The sequence below is a fragment of the Barbus barbus genome, assembly GCF_936440315.1.
Source record: "Barbus barbus genome assembly, chromosome: 5".
NCBI classification, from domain to species: Eukaryota; Metazoa; Chordata; class Actinopteri; order Cypriniformes; family Cyprinidae; genus Barbus; species Barbus barbus.
In genome coordinates, this window is record NC_136733.1 from 14,435,727 (window position 1) to 14,450,830 (window position 15,104).

At 35.5% G+C, this 15,104-nt stretch overlaps 2 protein-coding genes across 3 annotated transcripts; one reads left to right on the plus strand and one right to left on the minus strand.

Moving 5' to 3' along the window:
- The first annotated feature begins 1,464 nt into the window (after positions 1 to 1,464).
- On the plus strand, positions 1,465 to 8,332 carry LOC306869727 (BICD family-like cargo adapter 2). 2 transcript variants are annotated; one of them, XM_079416613.1, is made up of 10 exons: positions 1,465 to 1,540; positions 2,301 to 2,867; positions 4,144 to 4,359; positions 4,593 to 4,709; positions 4,878 to 5,024; positions 6,319 to 6,465; positions 6,673 to 6,747; positions 6,841 to 6,923; positions 7,077 to 7,191; positions 7,583 to 8,332. In XM_079416613.1, exons 2-10 carry the CDS (start codon positions 2,607 to 2,609, stop codon positions 7,751 to 7,753), a joined length of 1,332 nt encoding a protein of 443 aa, XP_079272739.1. In that variant the 5' UTR covers positions 1,465 to 1,540; positions 2,301 to 2,606; the 3' UTR covers positions 7,754 to 8,332. The 2 variants fall into 2 exon arrangements, with proteins under 2 accessions (XP_079272739.1, XP_079272740.1); XM_079416614.1 differs by having other exon boundaries at positions 1,491 to 1,635.
- On the minus strand, positions 7,924 to 12,646 carry LOC306869726 (uncharacterized protein). The gene is made up of 8 exons (XM_079416612.1): positions 12,358 to 12,646; positions 11,969 to 12,088; positions 11,568 to 11,697; positions 11,291 to 11,475; positions 11,039 to 11,187; positions 10,788 to 10,935; positions 10,170 to 10,309; positions 7,924 to 9,662 (listed from the first exon to the last, which is right to left on the minus strand). The coding sequence occupies exons 2-8, from the start codon at positions 12,027 to 12,029 to the stop codon at positions 9,114 to 9,116; spliced, it is 1,362 nt and encodes a 453-aa protein (XP_079272738.1). The 5' UTR covers positions 12,030 to 12,088; positions 12,358 to 12,646; the 3' UTR covers positions 7,924 to 9,113.
- Between the last annotated feature and the right edge of the window lie 2,458 nt (positions 12,647 to 15,104).

The following is a 15,104-nucleotide window of genomic DNA, read 5'->3' on the forward strand; positions in this document are numbered from 1 at the left end:
ATCTGACACTGTGAAAATTATGAATATTTTAGTATTTAACATTTTAGAGAGAATTATAAAATGATCTTTGAACACTCTGAAGCATGTTAGAGTTCTAAAAATGTTTAATTTAGAGATAATTAATTAGATTTAATTAATTATATTTTCAATGTTCTATATAAAGCAATAGGATAGAGTGATGGCATAAAAGAAAATGGAGAGAGGCAAAATGTTAAAACATTTAAAAAATGGATGTTTATTTTTTATTTAAGATTAAAAACTAAAATAAGACAGAAAAGTTCACAGGAAAGTTTCTCATGAAAGTAAATGGAGATTTAAGTCTGTACTACAGTCCAGAGTTGTCTTTTTTTCACTGTACTTTATTGTAATTCATTGTTTCAGTTCAGTATATTTATGAAATTCAGATTTAAATAGTACATACATTTTGATGGTGCTAAATTTATGTAATTTAATATTCACCAAAAACAATTGTAAAAATATATATTTTTTGACAATTTGTCTGTTAAACGTAATTATCAGAAAATAATATGATCAATTATATTCCAAAGTTGGCAAATTAGGCAAATTTGTTTGTTTCTTCATTTATAAAAACAAGTACAAATCAGAAGCAGAAGGAAATGCAATATCTAATATTAATAAAATATACAAAACTTTTACAGATATTATTCAGTGACAAGTCTAACAACTTACTGATCTCAGAAAAAAGGGATAAATAGTAAATGGGAAGGCTAAAAGACAGATGTAAAAACTTAAGAAAAAATGTAAAAAGTGAACCAAATGCATACAAAGAGCATAGAAAATAATAAATGAACAAATAAATAAATCATACTGTTTTTTTTTTTTATAAATATTTACAAGTACACCCAGAGGGTACATTAGAAAAAACAAACAAATAAACATAATGATGGTTAAATTGTATAAAACAATAACATGTTTACAAAAATGTATTTTACAGCTTTCTTATTTTTGGAACTTAATATTTTTTTTGGGTATTGTTGTATTGTATAAAATTCAAAACAATGGTTTAATTCCCCATGTTTACATTTATGAATAAATCATAGTTCTGTAGTTGTATAAATATATATATATATATATATATATATATATATATATATATATATATATACAACTGATGGACACTTCGGGCTCCCATGATCCTTTGCGCTGATTCTTTGCATGATGAATTTGCATGATTATACGCCTTCGTATAATGACGCAGAAGGGCACTTCAAGAAACAGTTGTTTGGTCCCCTACACCCTTCAACCCTTCGAAGCTCTCACTCTGGAGGGTAAACCCTTTGAAGGGATTAGGGCATAGGGAATCAGGGATGAGCCCTTCCGAATGGAACGCAGGGCCAGTCTCACCTGAACGCCTGACGTCAGCGTTACCTGCCCTGTTTTGTGTGTTTGGGCTCCTCCCACTGAGCTGATGGCTCCATGAGAAGGTGTGGCTTAATTAGCTGCGCAGAAGCGCTTCCAAGGCGACCAGTAATACCTCCCTGTCACCTTTCATGCTAAGTTTGGAGCAGGAACTTCCCAGGTAGGAAAAACAAAGCATTACTTGTTCTAAATAGGCAATAAGAACATTAATACTACTAACAGACACTTTCTTACCGACTTTACAAGAAAATAATGGTAAGTTCTAAAGTCTTTTAACTAAGCCTTATCTGCTGTGAAGTTGATTTGAACAGTTTGGGCTGTTTTATTTACACTACATTAGACTAATGTAGTTGATTCAACAGTCTCAATGCCATTAAATACCACATCATGTTAATAATAAACACTTCAGCCAGAGGTTCTGGTTTACATCCGTTTATATCATCCTGTGCCTGGGTTTCCTCCATTATGATCCACAGGCAGGAAAGCAGTTCCTGTTTTATTCCAAGAAAACACTTTACAGATATGCTAAATAAAATAGTGGTGAAACAACAACATTAAGGAGGTCACCTATGTCTTAGTTACCTGTGCTCTTTTAAACCTGTTTAGCTGCTTGTAAGGGGTGTAGTCATTGGGCTACTGAGGAGTCTTGAATGACTACTGGAATGTGAGAGAAACACTGAGACATTGTTATGTTGGTCATGTCCACAAAAGAAGCTCCTAGACAGCAATAGAAATGCCCAAAGGTAGAAATGGATAATGTGGTGTTTGGATACACATACTGTACAGGGACGAAATCCAAGCACTTTACAGTCCAGGAGGATTAGATATTATAAATGAAAACACCTGCCAGCTTTGTGTCATAATTTTCAGGGTGAGTTCCAACACAATTGTCACCTGTTCCAACACGTTTCTGTCCATAGGGAGATTTATAAGGAAGACTCAAGATAAAGAAAACAATAAATTTATAAGGAAGACTCAAGATAAAGGAAACAATAAATCAACTGATGATTCCACCCTTGGAGGAACCTTCAGCCTCAGTACACCCTACATGAGACAAGGGTTGATCATCTTTTGAAGAATATACAAAGAGGTGTCAGGTTCTGTGTTTTCTTGAAAATCAAGTCTAGACTACAGCATTGGACATTTAGACTGGGAGATGAACAACTTTTGACTATCAGGACGGTGACTTGGAGTCCTGCTTAGCCGTGAACTTAAGGGACGGACCAATGTTTTCATCCAAGAAGGAGAACCTACCCTCTCCCATCCTGGAGGATTCTTTCTTCCCCTTCTCTTCATCACTCTCTTCCTCCGGTCACCGGATCATGGCTCCAATGGGAGCAGAGGATCTTCTCGCCTCACCTCAGGATGACAGCAGTCCTACGCTGCTGGAAAAGGACCTTATCTTGGCTGCTGAGGTGGGCCAAGCTTTGCTAGAGAAAAACGAGGAGCTGGCTGTTCAGATAGAGCAGATGGAAAGGGAGATGGAGGTATGAATGAGAATGAGTGCTCAGAATTGATGGGGTCTCTATAAAGGCCTGTTCACACCACAAACGTTAACTGTAAAGTTGTATTAATCATTCAAATTCTGTGAGCATAGCGATAGTCCACACCCCAACTCTAACAACATAGAGGAACGATATTGCTAGAATCACTTTCACAACTATTGTTTTCAGCTGATAAAATAAAAACATTAACAGCTAATTCAGGGGAATCCACCTGATTTTAACAAGCTCAAGCATTTAAAACAGCAGACAACGTAAAGTAACTGCAGTACATGCTTATAATAAACAAAACATTATTGTCTGCTACAGTTATCTTGATCGTTCTTGGTGTGAACGGCCTTAACTCTGTAAAGTAACATGTTTATGTTTAATATGTTAACAGTTGTTTACACCATTTTGATTTACCAGAGCTGATTTCTTCTTTGGTTAACAAGCTAAACTCTTTTTTTTAGCTAAGTTTTTAGATTTTAATTAAAATATTCTTTATTGCCCAGCAGAGAAATTGGTCTCTATGGTGCTGTACACATAAACAATACATTGTTACTTCTTCAGATCTATTAATATTTTCTATAAATAATAACTGCATATAAAACATCTATCACAATAGAAATAAAATGCCTAATAGAATGCATTTTAAAACATCACAAAACATTGCACAAACACCTTTTAAAACATTATAACCCATCAAATGTCTGCAATTAAAAACATATAGCAAATGGCTGTTTGTGCCAATGTGCCAATTTTACATTAACTCCTTATTATTTAATAATGTAATGGAATTTTTTTTAAGGTTTTTATAGATTAGATATACACCACCATTAATAAAAAAAATAATTTAATATTAAAATTAATACTTTTATTCAGTAAGGACACATTAATTGATCAACAATTACGGTAAAGATTTTATTTCAAACAAATGCTGTTCTTTTGAACTTCCTATACATTAAATAATAATTATTTATAATAATAATCATTATAGGCACAAAAAATATTAAGCAGCACTGATCAGCAGTGCGATGTTTTCAACATTGATAATAAGTAAACAGCATATTAGAATAAATTCTAAAGGATCGTGTGACACTGAAGTAACGATGACCGCTGAAAATTCAGCTTTTCTCACACTGGAATAAATTACATTTAAAATATTTTGGAAATGAAAAACCATTATTGTAAATTGTAATAATATTTCACAATATTGCTGTTTTTTTAACTTTATACGTGTGTGAATTACAGACAAAGTTTGTTTGTCTCTGTACAACAGGCTGCGCAGCAGGAGAAACACATGCTGCAGCGACGTCTGGAGGTGCGGGACCTCGAGGCGGGTCAACGGGAAACAGAACTGCAGGCTGACATCACAGCGTTGCATGCACAGTTGGAACAAAAACACGTTCAGAGTCGTGACCGGCATCGTGAGGAGAGTGAGCAACTGACTCAGCTGTCCAACCACAACCAAAAACTTGTGGAACAGCTGGCAGAGGTGACCAATCAGAAGCTTTAAGTCCCCAGCTTCCTGTTTTTTTAAAGCTTCTTGCAAATCTTTTCAGAGGCATCCAGCTGCATGTGGGTAAACATGTCTAGTGACGTAGTAACACTGTAACAGTTGTATACAGGGCTGGAAAGAAGATCAGCAGGTTTAGGTATCTGTCTGATGTCAGAAGCAGTCCTAGAAATACCTAACTAAACCTTTCTCTCTCCTTTTTTTTCTTCTAGGCAGTGGCCTTAGAGCATACTTTGCGTACTGAGCTTCGTTCTTTGAGGGAAGAAATGGAGGATACATGTTTTAGCAAATCCATAAGTTCTGCTAGACTGGACAGTCTGCAAGCAGAGGTATACACATACATTAGTGATCCAAAGTAGTATGAGACCTATATATCGGCCATAATCTTCTGATATTTTGACATTATCAACTTTTATTTATAGCAGAATAATCAAAGAAAGTGCAGTATGATTCACTGTTTTTATCTGTTATTTTTCACTACTGATCCTGTATCATAGAACAGGGTTATGAAAGAGCGCTGTGCTCATATGGATGAAAGATTGAAGTCAACTCTAGAAGACAACCACCGGCTGAGATCTGAGAGGGATGGATTGAGAGAGAGGGTGATTGAGCTACAGACCAGTCTGAAAGATAAAGAAACTGAGGTGAGGAAGATGATAGAATTTGGGTAGGAAAGTATATAGCAGATGGGGAGCAAATCTCTGTGTAGGATAGATATCTCATATAAATACTGTATACAATTACAATTTACACCCTACATTCAACGTAATAATTGATTTGTAGCATTTAGTGATGTGAAGCTGCACCAGGGCTCATCCTAGTCTATAAACTCAAACACTACAGTACTGTTGGGAAGTCCATTTCACACTTTTAAGAGTCCACACAAAGAATGAAGCACTAGTAAAATGTCAAAATTCATATTATGAAATATAAGCCATTAACACCCTGAAAAAAAAAAATGCAGCAGTGTTCCACAAAAATATTAAGCAGCATAACTGTTAACAAAATTATTACCTATATAACCCAATAAAATGCATTGTAAAACATCGAAATTGATCAAAAGAGTCAGTAAAGACATTTGTTACCAAAAAAAAATAAATCATTTTCAGATCAATTCTTTTGAACTTTCTATTCATAAAAAAAAATCCTGAAGAAATGTATGACTGGTAAAAGTATTGAGCAGCATAACTTTTTTTTGAACAATAAAAAATGTTTCTTTAGCACCAAATCAGTCTATTTTTGATCAATTAAATACAGCCTTAATTATTTATAAGACAATTATTTATATTAATAAGACACCTTTCAAAACATACTGTATGTTTCTTGCAAAATATTTTATTTAGTCAGAATAAATGGATATTTTTAAATGGCTGTCAGTGGAAAAAGATGCTGTAGGGATGACCAGCAGCGACTAACTAGACTTTGCTAACCTGCTAAACCTTAAGCCTTTGACCTTAAAAATGAATAGATCTTCCTATGCTGTATGCTGCATGCACAAATAAAATGGCTTAATTTACAAAATATCGATTTTTATACTTTTAAAAAAGATTGTTTAATTTTGATTATTTAATTTATTTTGATTATATTTATTTATGTACACACATACACACACACACACACACACACACACACACATATATATATATATATATATACACACACATACATACACACATATATATATATACATATATAGATATATTAGGGATGCACAATATTTAATTTTTTCCGATATGCCGATATATATATTTGCTTTATTTTTTTTAAGCGAAACAGACAATTCTGTTCTGAGAGGCATTGTGGGAAGAGATGCACTATACTTTTGGTCCTAATTAGTATGAGATTTGGGAATTGGGCAGCCTACGGTTCAGGTTTTGCTGGTCAGAGTCCATCCATCCCTAGAGAGTTTCAGTCTGGCTGTCTCTGGCTCTTTCACAGCTGGAACAGGAGCACAGCACAGTGTTTCAGCTGCGCACAGTCAACCGAACCCTACAGCAAAGGGTTCAAGCCCTGGGAGAAGAGGCCAGTCTGGGGGAGGCTACCTGCTTCCCTATGTCACTTCAGAGTGAGATCCAACAGTCTCAGGTAGCACTCAACCCCTGCTTTGTGAAAAGATAGGTGCGCATGCTGCAAATTAGCTTGTAGCAAATAATTACTACACTGCAAGTTGACTATAAAATGAATTTGGGTTTTAAGTATGTAAGTGCTTGTTTTTCTCCTCACACAGCTTTTTTTTTCACACCTCACTTTGTATTTCGGCTGACTGGTTGTTTTCATTTTGATCTCTAACAGGCCAAAGAAACCATTTTGGCCCATTCAGCCATTTTGCAAGAAAAAGAAGAAGAAATTCAGAAGTTACAGAAAGAGGTTGGCTGCATGATACAGTGACATCACAATAGCATGCATATAGACTGAGTATCTTCATCTAAGGTGATATGTGATGTTTTGTTCTTTCATCAGCTACAGTCTAGAGAAACTGAATTAGAAGGGCTGAGGGAGGAGGTGAAGCCATTTCGTAACAGTCCTGGCAAACCTACTTACAAGTGAGAATTGGATCAAAAGGCTTTTCAACCTCTTCCTTTTTGTTCTCTGTGTGTCATATTTAATGCCAGAGATAAAGTGATAAGATAACGTAGGTAGCTTGAAACTGTCTATTGTTTTATCCAACCCAATCTTTTTTTCCTTATTACCCATAGTGCCTTGGAAGAGGAGATCATTTTGGCCCGACAAGAACGTGATGCACTCAACCAGCAGCTTCTGAACACTATCAAACACAAGGTGGCGCTATCTCAGGAAGTTGAGTCTTGGCAGGTTGGTAACTTGTAATTGATTTCTAATCCAGCACTACTACAGCAAGTACTATTCACATTTTTTCCATAAAATATATATCTACTATGCATTGCACAGAGAGCCGTATTTGACATCCTTCTCGAATTCAGAAACACAATTCACAGAAACACAGTCCTCATTAATGTTCTTTAGCCAGGCCAGTGCAGTTGTTTGGAGTTCCTCAGAGGTTAGTCTTAGGACCGTTTTAGTTCCTGCAGTAACACACTGTATAGAACATACACTTTATTATTGTAAATGATAGTTACCCTCCTCTATGCATTGCATGTATTAATTAATAAGTATTGATTATATATAGAAAATGTAAAAATGTAGTTTTGCTTTCCTTTTGTTTACCAACAAATTTCTGTTCCAGGAGGACATGCGTCTAGTGATATGTCATCAGGTTCAACTCCAACAAAAAGAAAAGGAAAACAACAAAGAACGGACAAGCCTTCAAAGAGGCACTCGCACCACCAAATCACTGCGTGTACGTGGGGAAGATGGAAGGAAAGGGTTTTTTTCTTCTCTGTTTGGGGGAGACTGACTGGAGGACAAATAAGAAGGGACAAGAAGAGAATACAATAATGAGAGCTTTCTCTCTTTTTTTCTACAAATGTCAAATAGTCATTAAAATCACCCAAATGTGTAAATAGAAAGACAATAGAAAGAAATTATATGTACTCCATAGTGCCACTATTGCATATTTATGTTTTTCAATATTTATTTGCAACTTCAAAATCATACATAAAAATAAATGTATAGCATTTACATTTTTCTCGTCTCTTTTATACGATGGGTTTATCATTCTTAAACCATAAAAGAAATGGTCTGTTTAGCACCATTAAAGGCATTGTTTAGTAAGGCATTATGCAGCATTACAGTCAGTAACATTTCATGTAAACATAAGACTTTCACACTCTCAGGCTGTCAAATTCTTCAAATACAAGACAGTCCCCCAATATAAATAATGACCCATGATAACAAAATCTATATATTGTAGCACCATTTTATAATAGAAAATGTTTAGAAATTGCTTTACAGAAAACAAATGTTTGTACATAAACACACTGACATACATATGGTCGGATACGACATGAAAATAAAACCAGCACAGTAAAAATTCAGTAAAAATTGCCATTGGTAGTTTTGTTTTATTTTATTTAACCATTAACTTCTATTACATAAATCTAATTTTTGGAGTGACCACCATTTACAATTTAGCAGTTGTTTCCAAGTAATTTTCATCTTTCATCAGATTTTATATACAGGGATTTTCACCGCAGTGGCCTTAGATCCCAATTTGTGTAAATTATGGTATGTATTTTGCATTACATCTAATACATAAGAATACACTTAGAACTTCAATTGCCCAATATTTCAGGTCAGTCAGGTATTGCACTGCAAACATTCAAAAATTGAGTCCGTTATCAAAGTGTCTGAATGGCCATTTATCGACTAGATGGCTGTTCGTGACGAGTTGCATCACAGTGACACGCTGCAGAATGTGTAGCTCCAACTTATTCCTGAAGTAGGCACACTTCCATAGTTCAAAATGTGTTCAACGGGACCCACTTATAGTACCTCAACTGGCCAATCAGCAACAAGATGGACATTAACCAGCAATGTTTAGGTCCAAAGTTCCTTCTATTTGACCATACAGAATTCAGCTTGAGAGTTTAAACAGATCATAATATCTGGAAGAGTTCTTGCAGGAGAAAACTGTAAGTGCTATTGAGATGAAAGGCAATATTAACAGATAGTTCTCTATGTCTACTTGCATGGCTCAGGTGAAAGGTAGATACTTTTTTGCTTGAATTTGGTTGCAGACTCCACCTTTGGAAGTAGGTTCAGGATATAGATCCTCTTTAAGGGCCTTCATAGTTAAATAGTAGACATTTGGAAGTTCATAATACTTTGTCAGGTCTTGGTTCATAGCCACTCTCCGAGTTAGAATCAGACAAGCAGAAGCTATCCTCCTCCTCCTCAGCAGGCACTTCTATTTCACAGTCACTGCCAGAAGAACACGAAAGAGTTTCTTCTGCATAATTTCTATTCATCTCTGAGTTTACAAACGTGTTCACAGTAACCGTTTGTAGTATTTTGGATGATCTTGAATTGTTTAAAGTAGCATAGAAAGATCCCGATTCAGGTTCACTACCTACCATTTCAGATATTTCATTTTCTTCACTATCTTCTAAATCGTTAGCTAGTGTGTACTTATCAGTCTGATTTGATGCCTCAGCCTCCTCATCTTGCTCTGATGGGTTGACACTAGCGATGGATGATGTAAGGTTTTCTCTCGGTTGATAGGACCTAGAGCCATCCTTGGAGTCTTCCTCCGATGAAGAAAAACGTCTCTCTGCGTTCTTTTCTTTTTTTGGCGGGGTCACTGTAATTGGCTGGGATTCTTCAGGGGTTGGTTTTAGGACGCTTTTATATCCTGGAATAACAATCTTTAAAGGACATATAAACACTGTATTATTGTAAAGGATAGTGAACCTCTGAAATGCATTGCATTTATTTATTTGGCATCATTTTACAAGCTTCTATTAGTTAACTTTAGTTAAAACATTAACATTAATAATGAACAGTTGTATTTTTTTATTATTTTTAATTAAAAAATGACTTCGAGACCACTTAAAATAATAGAAATGTGGCTCAGAAAACAAAGTTAGTTCCTAGAAAAGCTCTGGCATCATTTGTTTGCAGATGCCATATAGTTGGATATTTTGTATCTTTGAAATTCAGATTTTTTAAAGTTTGACTTGAGGCCTATATACACATAATAAATGTATTTTGTATATAAAAATATGAAACATCTTGGAAGGGTCATGTAAAAAAAAATCAAATAATGTTCAAAAAATTATTTCAATATAACAACTGATAAATGCAACTTCAATTCTAAAGTCAAATTAGAACGCACACAAAGCTTTATGAACTTCGAGTATTGAGGAACATACCAAAGGTTTTGGAATGTGGAGATCCTTGATTTGAAGCCTCGTGTAGTAAAAATATCCAAAAGGCAAAGAAATCCCAGTTGAAAAAATAAACAGCAGCATGGGCACAATGCACATCACTAGCACAAAGCTTCTAGTAGAATCTATAAGACACATGAACATACAAACAATATCATTGTAATAAAGTTGCAATGTTTTTGAAGTAAAGCTATGCTCACCAAGGCTGCATTTAATTGATCATAAATACAGCAAAACAGTAATATTGTGAAAAATTATTAGTTTAAAATAACTGTTTTTGAATGTTTTGCATTCCTTTAATGCAAAGCTGACGTTTCAGCATCATTACTTTAGTCCTTAGTGTCACATGGTCCTTCAGAATTCATAACATCAAGGAACATTTCTTCTTATTTGATCAGTTTTATAAATGTCAGAAACAGTGCTGCTTTCTAGTTTTGTGGAAATTGTCATGTCTTTTCTTCGGGATTCTTTAATGAACAGAAAGCTCAAATGAGCATTTACTTCATTTGAAATAGAAATCTATTGTTACATTATACATTTTACTCTCCCTCTCTATGGATATACACACTCTGAACAGTATACAAACAAAAATATATCCATTACCTAATAGAAATACACATTTGGTGGTGTTGAAGTTATTGTTCTTCGAGGCTTGTTGATGACTGGCAGAAACACTAACACAATAGTTCTTGGCAGATGGCACATCGTGGAAAATGTAGGGAGATTCAGAGGTTGATTTCAGTGCTACAAACTACAAAAAAAAAAAAAAAAAAATTTAAGTAATGCAGTTATGCATGTAGAAGTTTCATTGTAATAATCAGTGATTGTACATGACAAAAATATTATGCATTTACCTTTGACTCCCCTGCAGGACTGCTCTCAAACAGGTACAGCTGGTATTCCAGCGGTTTGATCTCTGGTTTTAATTCCAGCCAATGACTAAAATGAATTGTAATGGACTTTTGTTCAGTTGAGATTTTTACATTTGGGGGACTCAGGCGTGCTACAGAACAATTCAACAGAAAGTCAAACACAACCATTTTTAGCTTTGCTGACCAAAACATTACATTCATTCTGAAAGTCTTATATAATATATTTGAGCTTACTGTCTCCATATGGCTGGAAAGACTTTGATGTAGTTGTCCAGTTGGAGCTTGTCCCTTTAAATGTTGTCTTGACCCTCACAAAATAATTCCAGTGAAGCTCATTAGGTTGCCCATCAAAAGTCAGTTCGCATTTCAGTATGGCTGTGTTAGTGCAGCGTGGAGTGCGATTCCACTTTCCTCTAGACCTACCCAAAAAATGAGTACATTTTATAAATCTATTTGACAAGTCGCAAAGTATTTTTTATTTATTTTATTTTTTGCGAATGTCTGTATGTACATGTTTTGTGCAGTTATATATTCCAAGGTGTATCTGGTGTCAGGAGGATTTCCTTGTACAGGAAGCCATTCAGCCGTAGCCTTAATATCCAACAATTCCACAGTCAGATTCTTTGGAGGAGAAAGAATTGCTAAAAAAATGAAATAAGGAAAACAATAATAATTGTGGCATTAATTACAAAACAAACCAATTAAAAATGAATAAATGCCAAAATACACAAGCCAACATGTATTGACAATAACAGGGTGTGTGTATGCAAACCCCCCACGAAAAAAAAAACAGTATTTATATATTTGCATTGTGAGATTAAGAAGGAAGGTTACCATTTGCATTACAGATCTGCCCTACACCTAAGCAAATTTCAAATCACACTTCAGATGCAGAATAAAAATGTACACTACCTTTAGATGGCGTTAGACATATATGAAGCAATGTGAACATGCAGGCTAGGAAGCGAGTCATTGTGTCATTAAATCATGTCAAACCTTCAAAAAAGCCTGGAAGTTTATTCTTAATTGCCCCTACAAGACAGTACAAGACATAATTACAACAGATCGCAGATACTATTTAACATGATGTTTGGAGAGCAAAAATATAGATGAATAAAAACAGTATTACATAAATAGAATTATGCAAAATAGCATGATTAGTTTGGTGCAAACAATATTTGACTTAAAAGGCCATTACAACTATAATATTAGAATCATTACAATACCAAAAGCAGAAATAAATTAAAATAAAAACAGTAAGTGCTCAGTTACTAATTATGGACAATTCAAGTCACACTCACCACACTGGAGACATCTCTGTTTCTATAAATAAAACACCAGTCCTGAAGACAGCAGATCCATCTTACATACCAGCAGCATGCTGAGATTGGGTTTAAACAAATGATCCAAGACAAATACGACTGCTTTCAAATCATCACTCGTTCACTACAGAGAATGTATTGAGGGTTTCCGAGGAATCTTAAAAAGACTAAGAAAAAACAAACATTTATTTGTCTACACATTCTTCAGTACACAGAATGCGAGAACAACTATGTGCAGGTTTGCACTGACATCATATTAAACAAGCCCAGACTTCTTTACTGATCTAAAGGTATATTTGGGACTTAAGCCCCTCCCCTGTTACATGGAAAATGAAAACAGGTTGTTCCAGTCTCCAGGATGGAATCCCGTCTGTCGTCCTCATCAATATCCACCCAGCATGCACCTGTTACAAGAACAATAGTTGATAAAGGTAATTATGCTGTTCTGAACATAGTAATCAGAAGCGTCATGATATGGATGAACAATGTTATTATTAATATATATATATTTTTCAAAACATTTTGGTTGAACAAGCTTATTTTAAATGTTCAACATAGGAAATTTGATACTAAATACTTTTATTTCTATTTTATAATGCTATAGCTTCTTCCCAGATAAATAAATGTTGTTTTGTTTTTGTATTATAGTGTGTTATATATAGTGTTTATCTTCTTTTCCAGAATTTTCTGCAATTAAATGTACTCATTATCAGGCTTTGGCCATAGGCACAAGTATAGCAGTCATGTTTTTGCATACTAAATTGTGGTTGCATCTATTTAACCATCTACAGCTTCATATCATACCACGTTTATTCATTTTTTTTTTTTTTTACTGCTGTTCTACAGAGAGCATCATGACATCTCTACGTGGTATCTAAGCAGCACTACAGCGGACAGGAGGGCGCTTCAGTGTGTTATCTCCATCGGGATCAAACATAGAAGATTAGCAAAGAGGTGCACAATTTATATCAATTTATTTATATTATATAGGTGCACAAGTATCATTCCCTCATTCAAACAAAACATTGGGGCTCAACTCCCAGCGCTGGAGGACATACAGTGCCCTCCAAAAGTATTGGAACAGTAAGGCCAATTCCTTTATTTTTGCTGTAGACTGAAAACATTTGGGTTTGACATCAAAAGATGAATATGAGATGAGAGATTAACATTTCAGCTTCTATTTACAGGTATTTTCATCTGGATCTGATACACAACTTAGAAGACAGTGTCTCCAATACTTTTGGAGGACACTGTATATAGAACACGGTGTCTCAGGAAGGCAACTAATGTTACACTAATGCTTGTCTGTTACACATCCTGGCCAGTGCTGCCATCGGGCAGGTGTTATAAAGCCATCTATGCCCGCACGATTTAAAAACTGTTTCTTCCCTAAAGCTGTGGCTGCTCTCTATCAAATCTGACTCATACACTATCTGCAACATATACTGTTTACATATGTGACCCTGGACCACAAAACCAGTCATAAGGGTACATTTTTCAAAATTGAGATTTATACATCATCTGAAAGCTAAATAAATAAGCTTTCCATTGTTTGTTAGGATTGGACAATATTTGGCCGAGATACAACTATTTGAAAATCTGGAATCTGAGGGTGCAAAAAAAATCTAAAATACTGCGAAAATCACCTTTAAAGTTGTCCAAATGAAGTCCTTAGCAATGCATATTACTAATATAAGAAATTTACCAAATATCTTCATGGAACATGATCTTTCCTTAATGTCCTAATGATTTTTGGCATAAAAGAAAAATTGAGAGGGGAGCCAGATGAGGTGGTTCGGGCATCTGGCTAGGATGCCTCCTGGACGCCTCCCTGGGGAGGTGTTCCGGGCATGTCCCACCGGGAAGAGACCTCGGGGAAGACCCAGGACACGTTGGAGAGACTATGTCTCTCGGCTGGCCTGGGAACGCCTTGTGATCCCCCTGGAAGAGCAGGACGAAGTGGCCGGAGAGAGGGAAGTCTGGGTTTCCCTGCTTAGGCTGTTGCCCCCACGACCCGATTCCGGATAAGCGGGAGATAATGGATGGATGGATGAAGAAAAATTTATAATTTTGACCCACAATGTATTTTTGGCTATTGCTACAAATATACCCCAGCGACCTAAGACTGGTTTTGTGCTCCAGGGTCATATATAGTCCAGCACATAAAACAGTGAACAACACTATTGACAATTCTGACTGATGTGTAGTACTGTTGTTGTTATAAGACACTGCCTCTCGCACTTTTTTTTACTTTAAAGTAGTGCATGCTGCTGCAGCAACACTTATACTGCTACCATGTATACACTATTTACAATTCATACTTTTGTGCAATATTACATGTACTGCTCATGCACAGTCTCACTTTATACTTACTGATGTTGCACCATTGCTGTTGGTATTGTCATTGTTACTGTCTTATTGTTTAAGGTTAGATAGTTTTTTTGTTTATAGTGTTTGTTTCTTATTTACTACTTAATGTCCTTATCGGTATTGACGTCTTGGCAGGGCTGCTAACACTGTTTCGTTGTTTTTGTACCTCCGGGTGCATACAATGACAATAAAGATTAATTTTTTGGCCAGAGGAGAACCGCCCCCTGGCTGAGCCTGTTTTTTTTCCCAGTTTTTTTTTTCTCTATTTCTGTAATCTGATAGAGTTTGGGTTCCTTGCCATTGTCGCCTTTAGCTTGCTTAGTTGAGGCCTAAAAGCCTAATACTATTATCAATAT

Excerpts from the sequence above, each read along its gene's own strand:
- LOC306869727 (XM_079416613.1), top strand. The coding sequence starts at position 2,607 with ATGTTTTCATCCAAGAAGGAGAACCTACCCTCTCCCATCCTGGAGGAT. Across the intron at positions 6,748-6,840 it reads TTCAGAAGTTACAGAAAGAG|CTACAGTCTAGAGAAACTGA; the intron begins GTTGGCTGCATG and ends TTCTTTCATCAG. Across the intron at positions 7,192-7,582 it reads AGGAAGTTGAGTCTTGGCAG|GAGGACATGCGTCTAGTGAT; the intron begins GTTGGTAACTTG and ends TTTCTGTTCCAG.
- LOC306869726 (XM_079416612.1), bottom strand. The coding sequence starts at position 12,029 with ATGACTCGCTTCCTAGCCTGCATGTTCACATTGCTTCATATATGTCTA. Across the intron at positions 11,698-11,968 it reads ATGTCTAACGCCATCTAAAG|CAATTCTTTCTCCTCCAAAG; the intron begins GTAGTGTACATT and ends TCATTTTTTTAG. Across the intron at positions 11,188-11,290 it reads TTTCCAGCCATATGGAGACA|CACGCCTGAGTCCCCCAAAT; the intron begins GTAAGCTCAAAT and ends ATTGTTCTGTAG.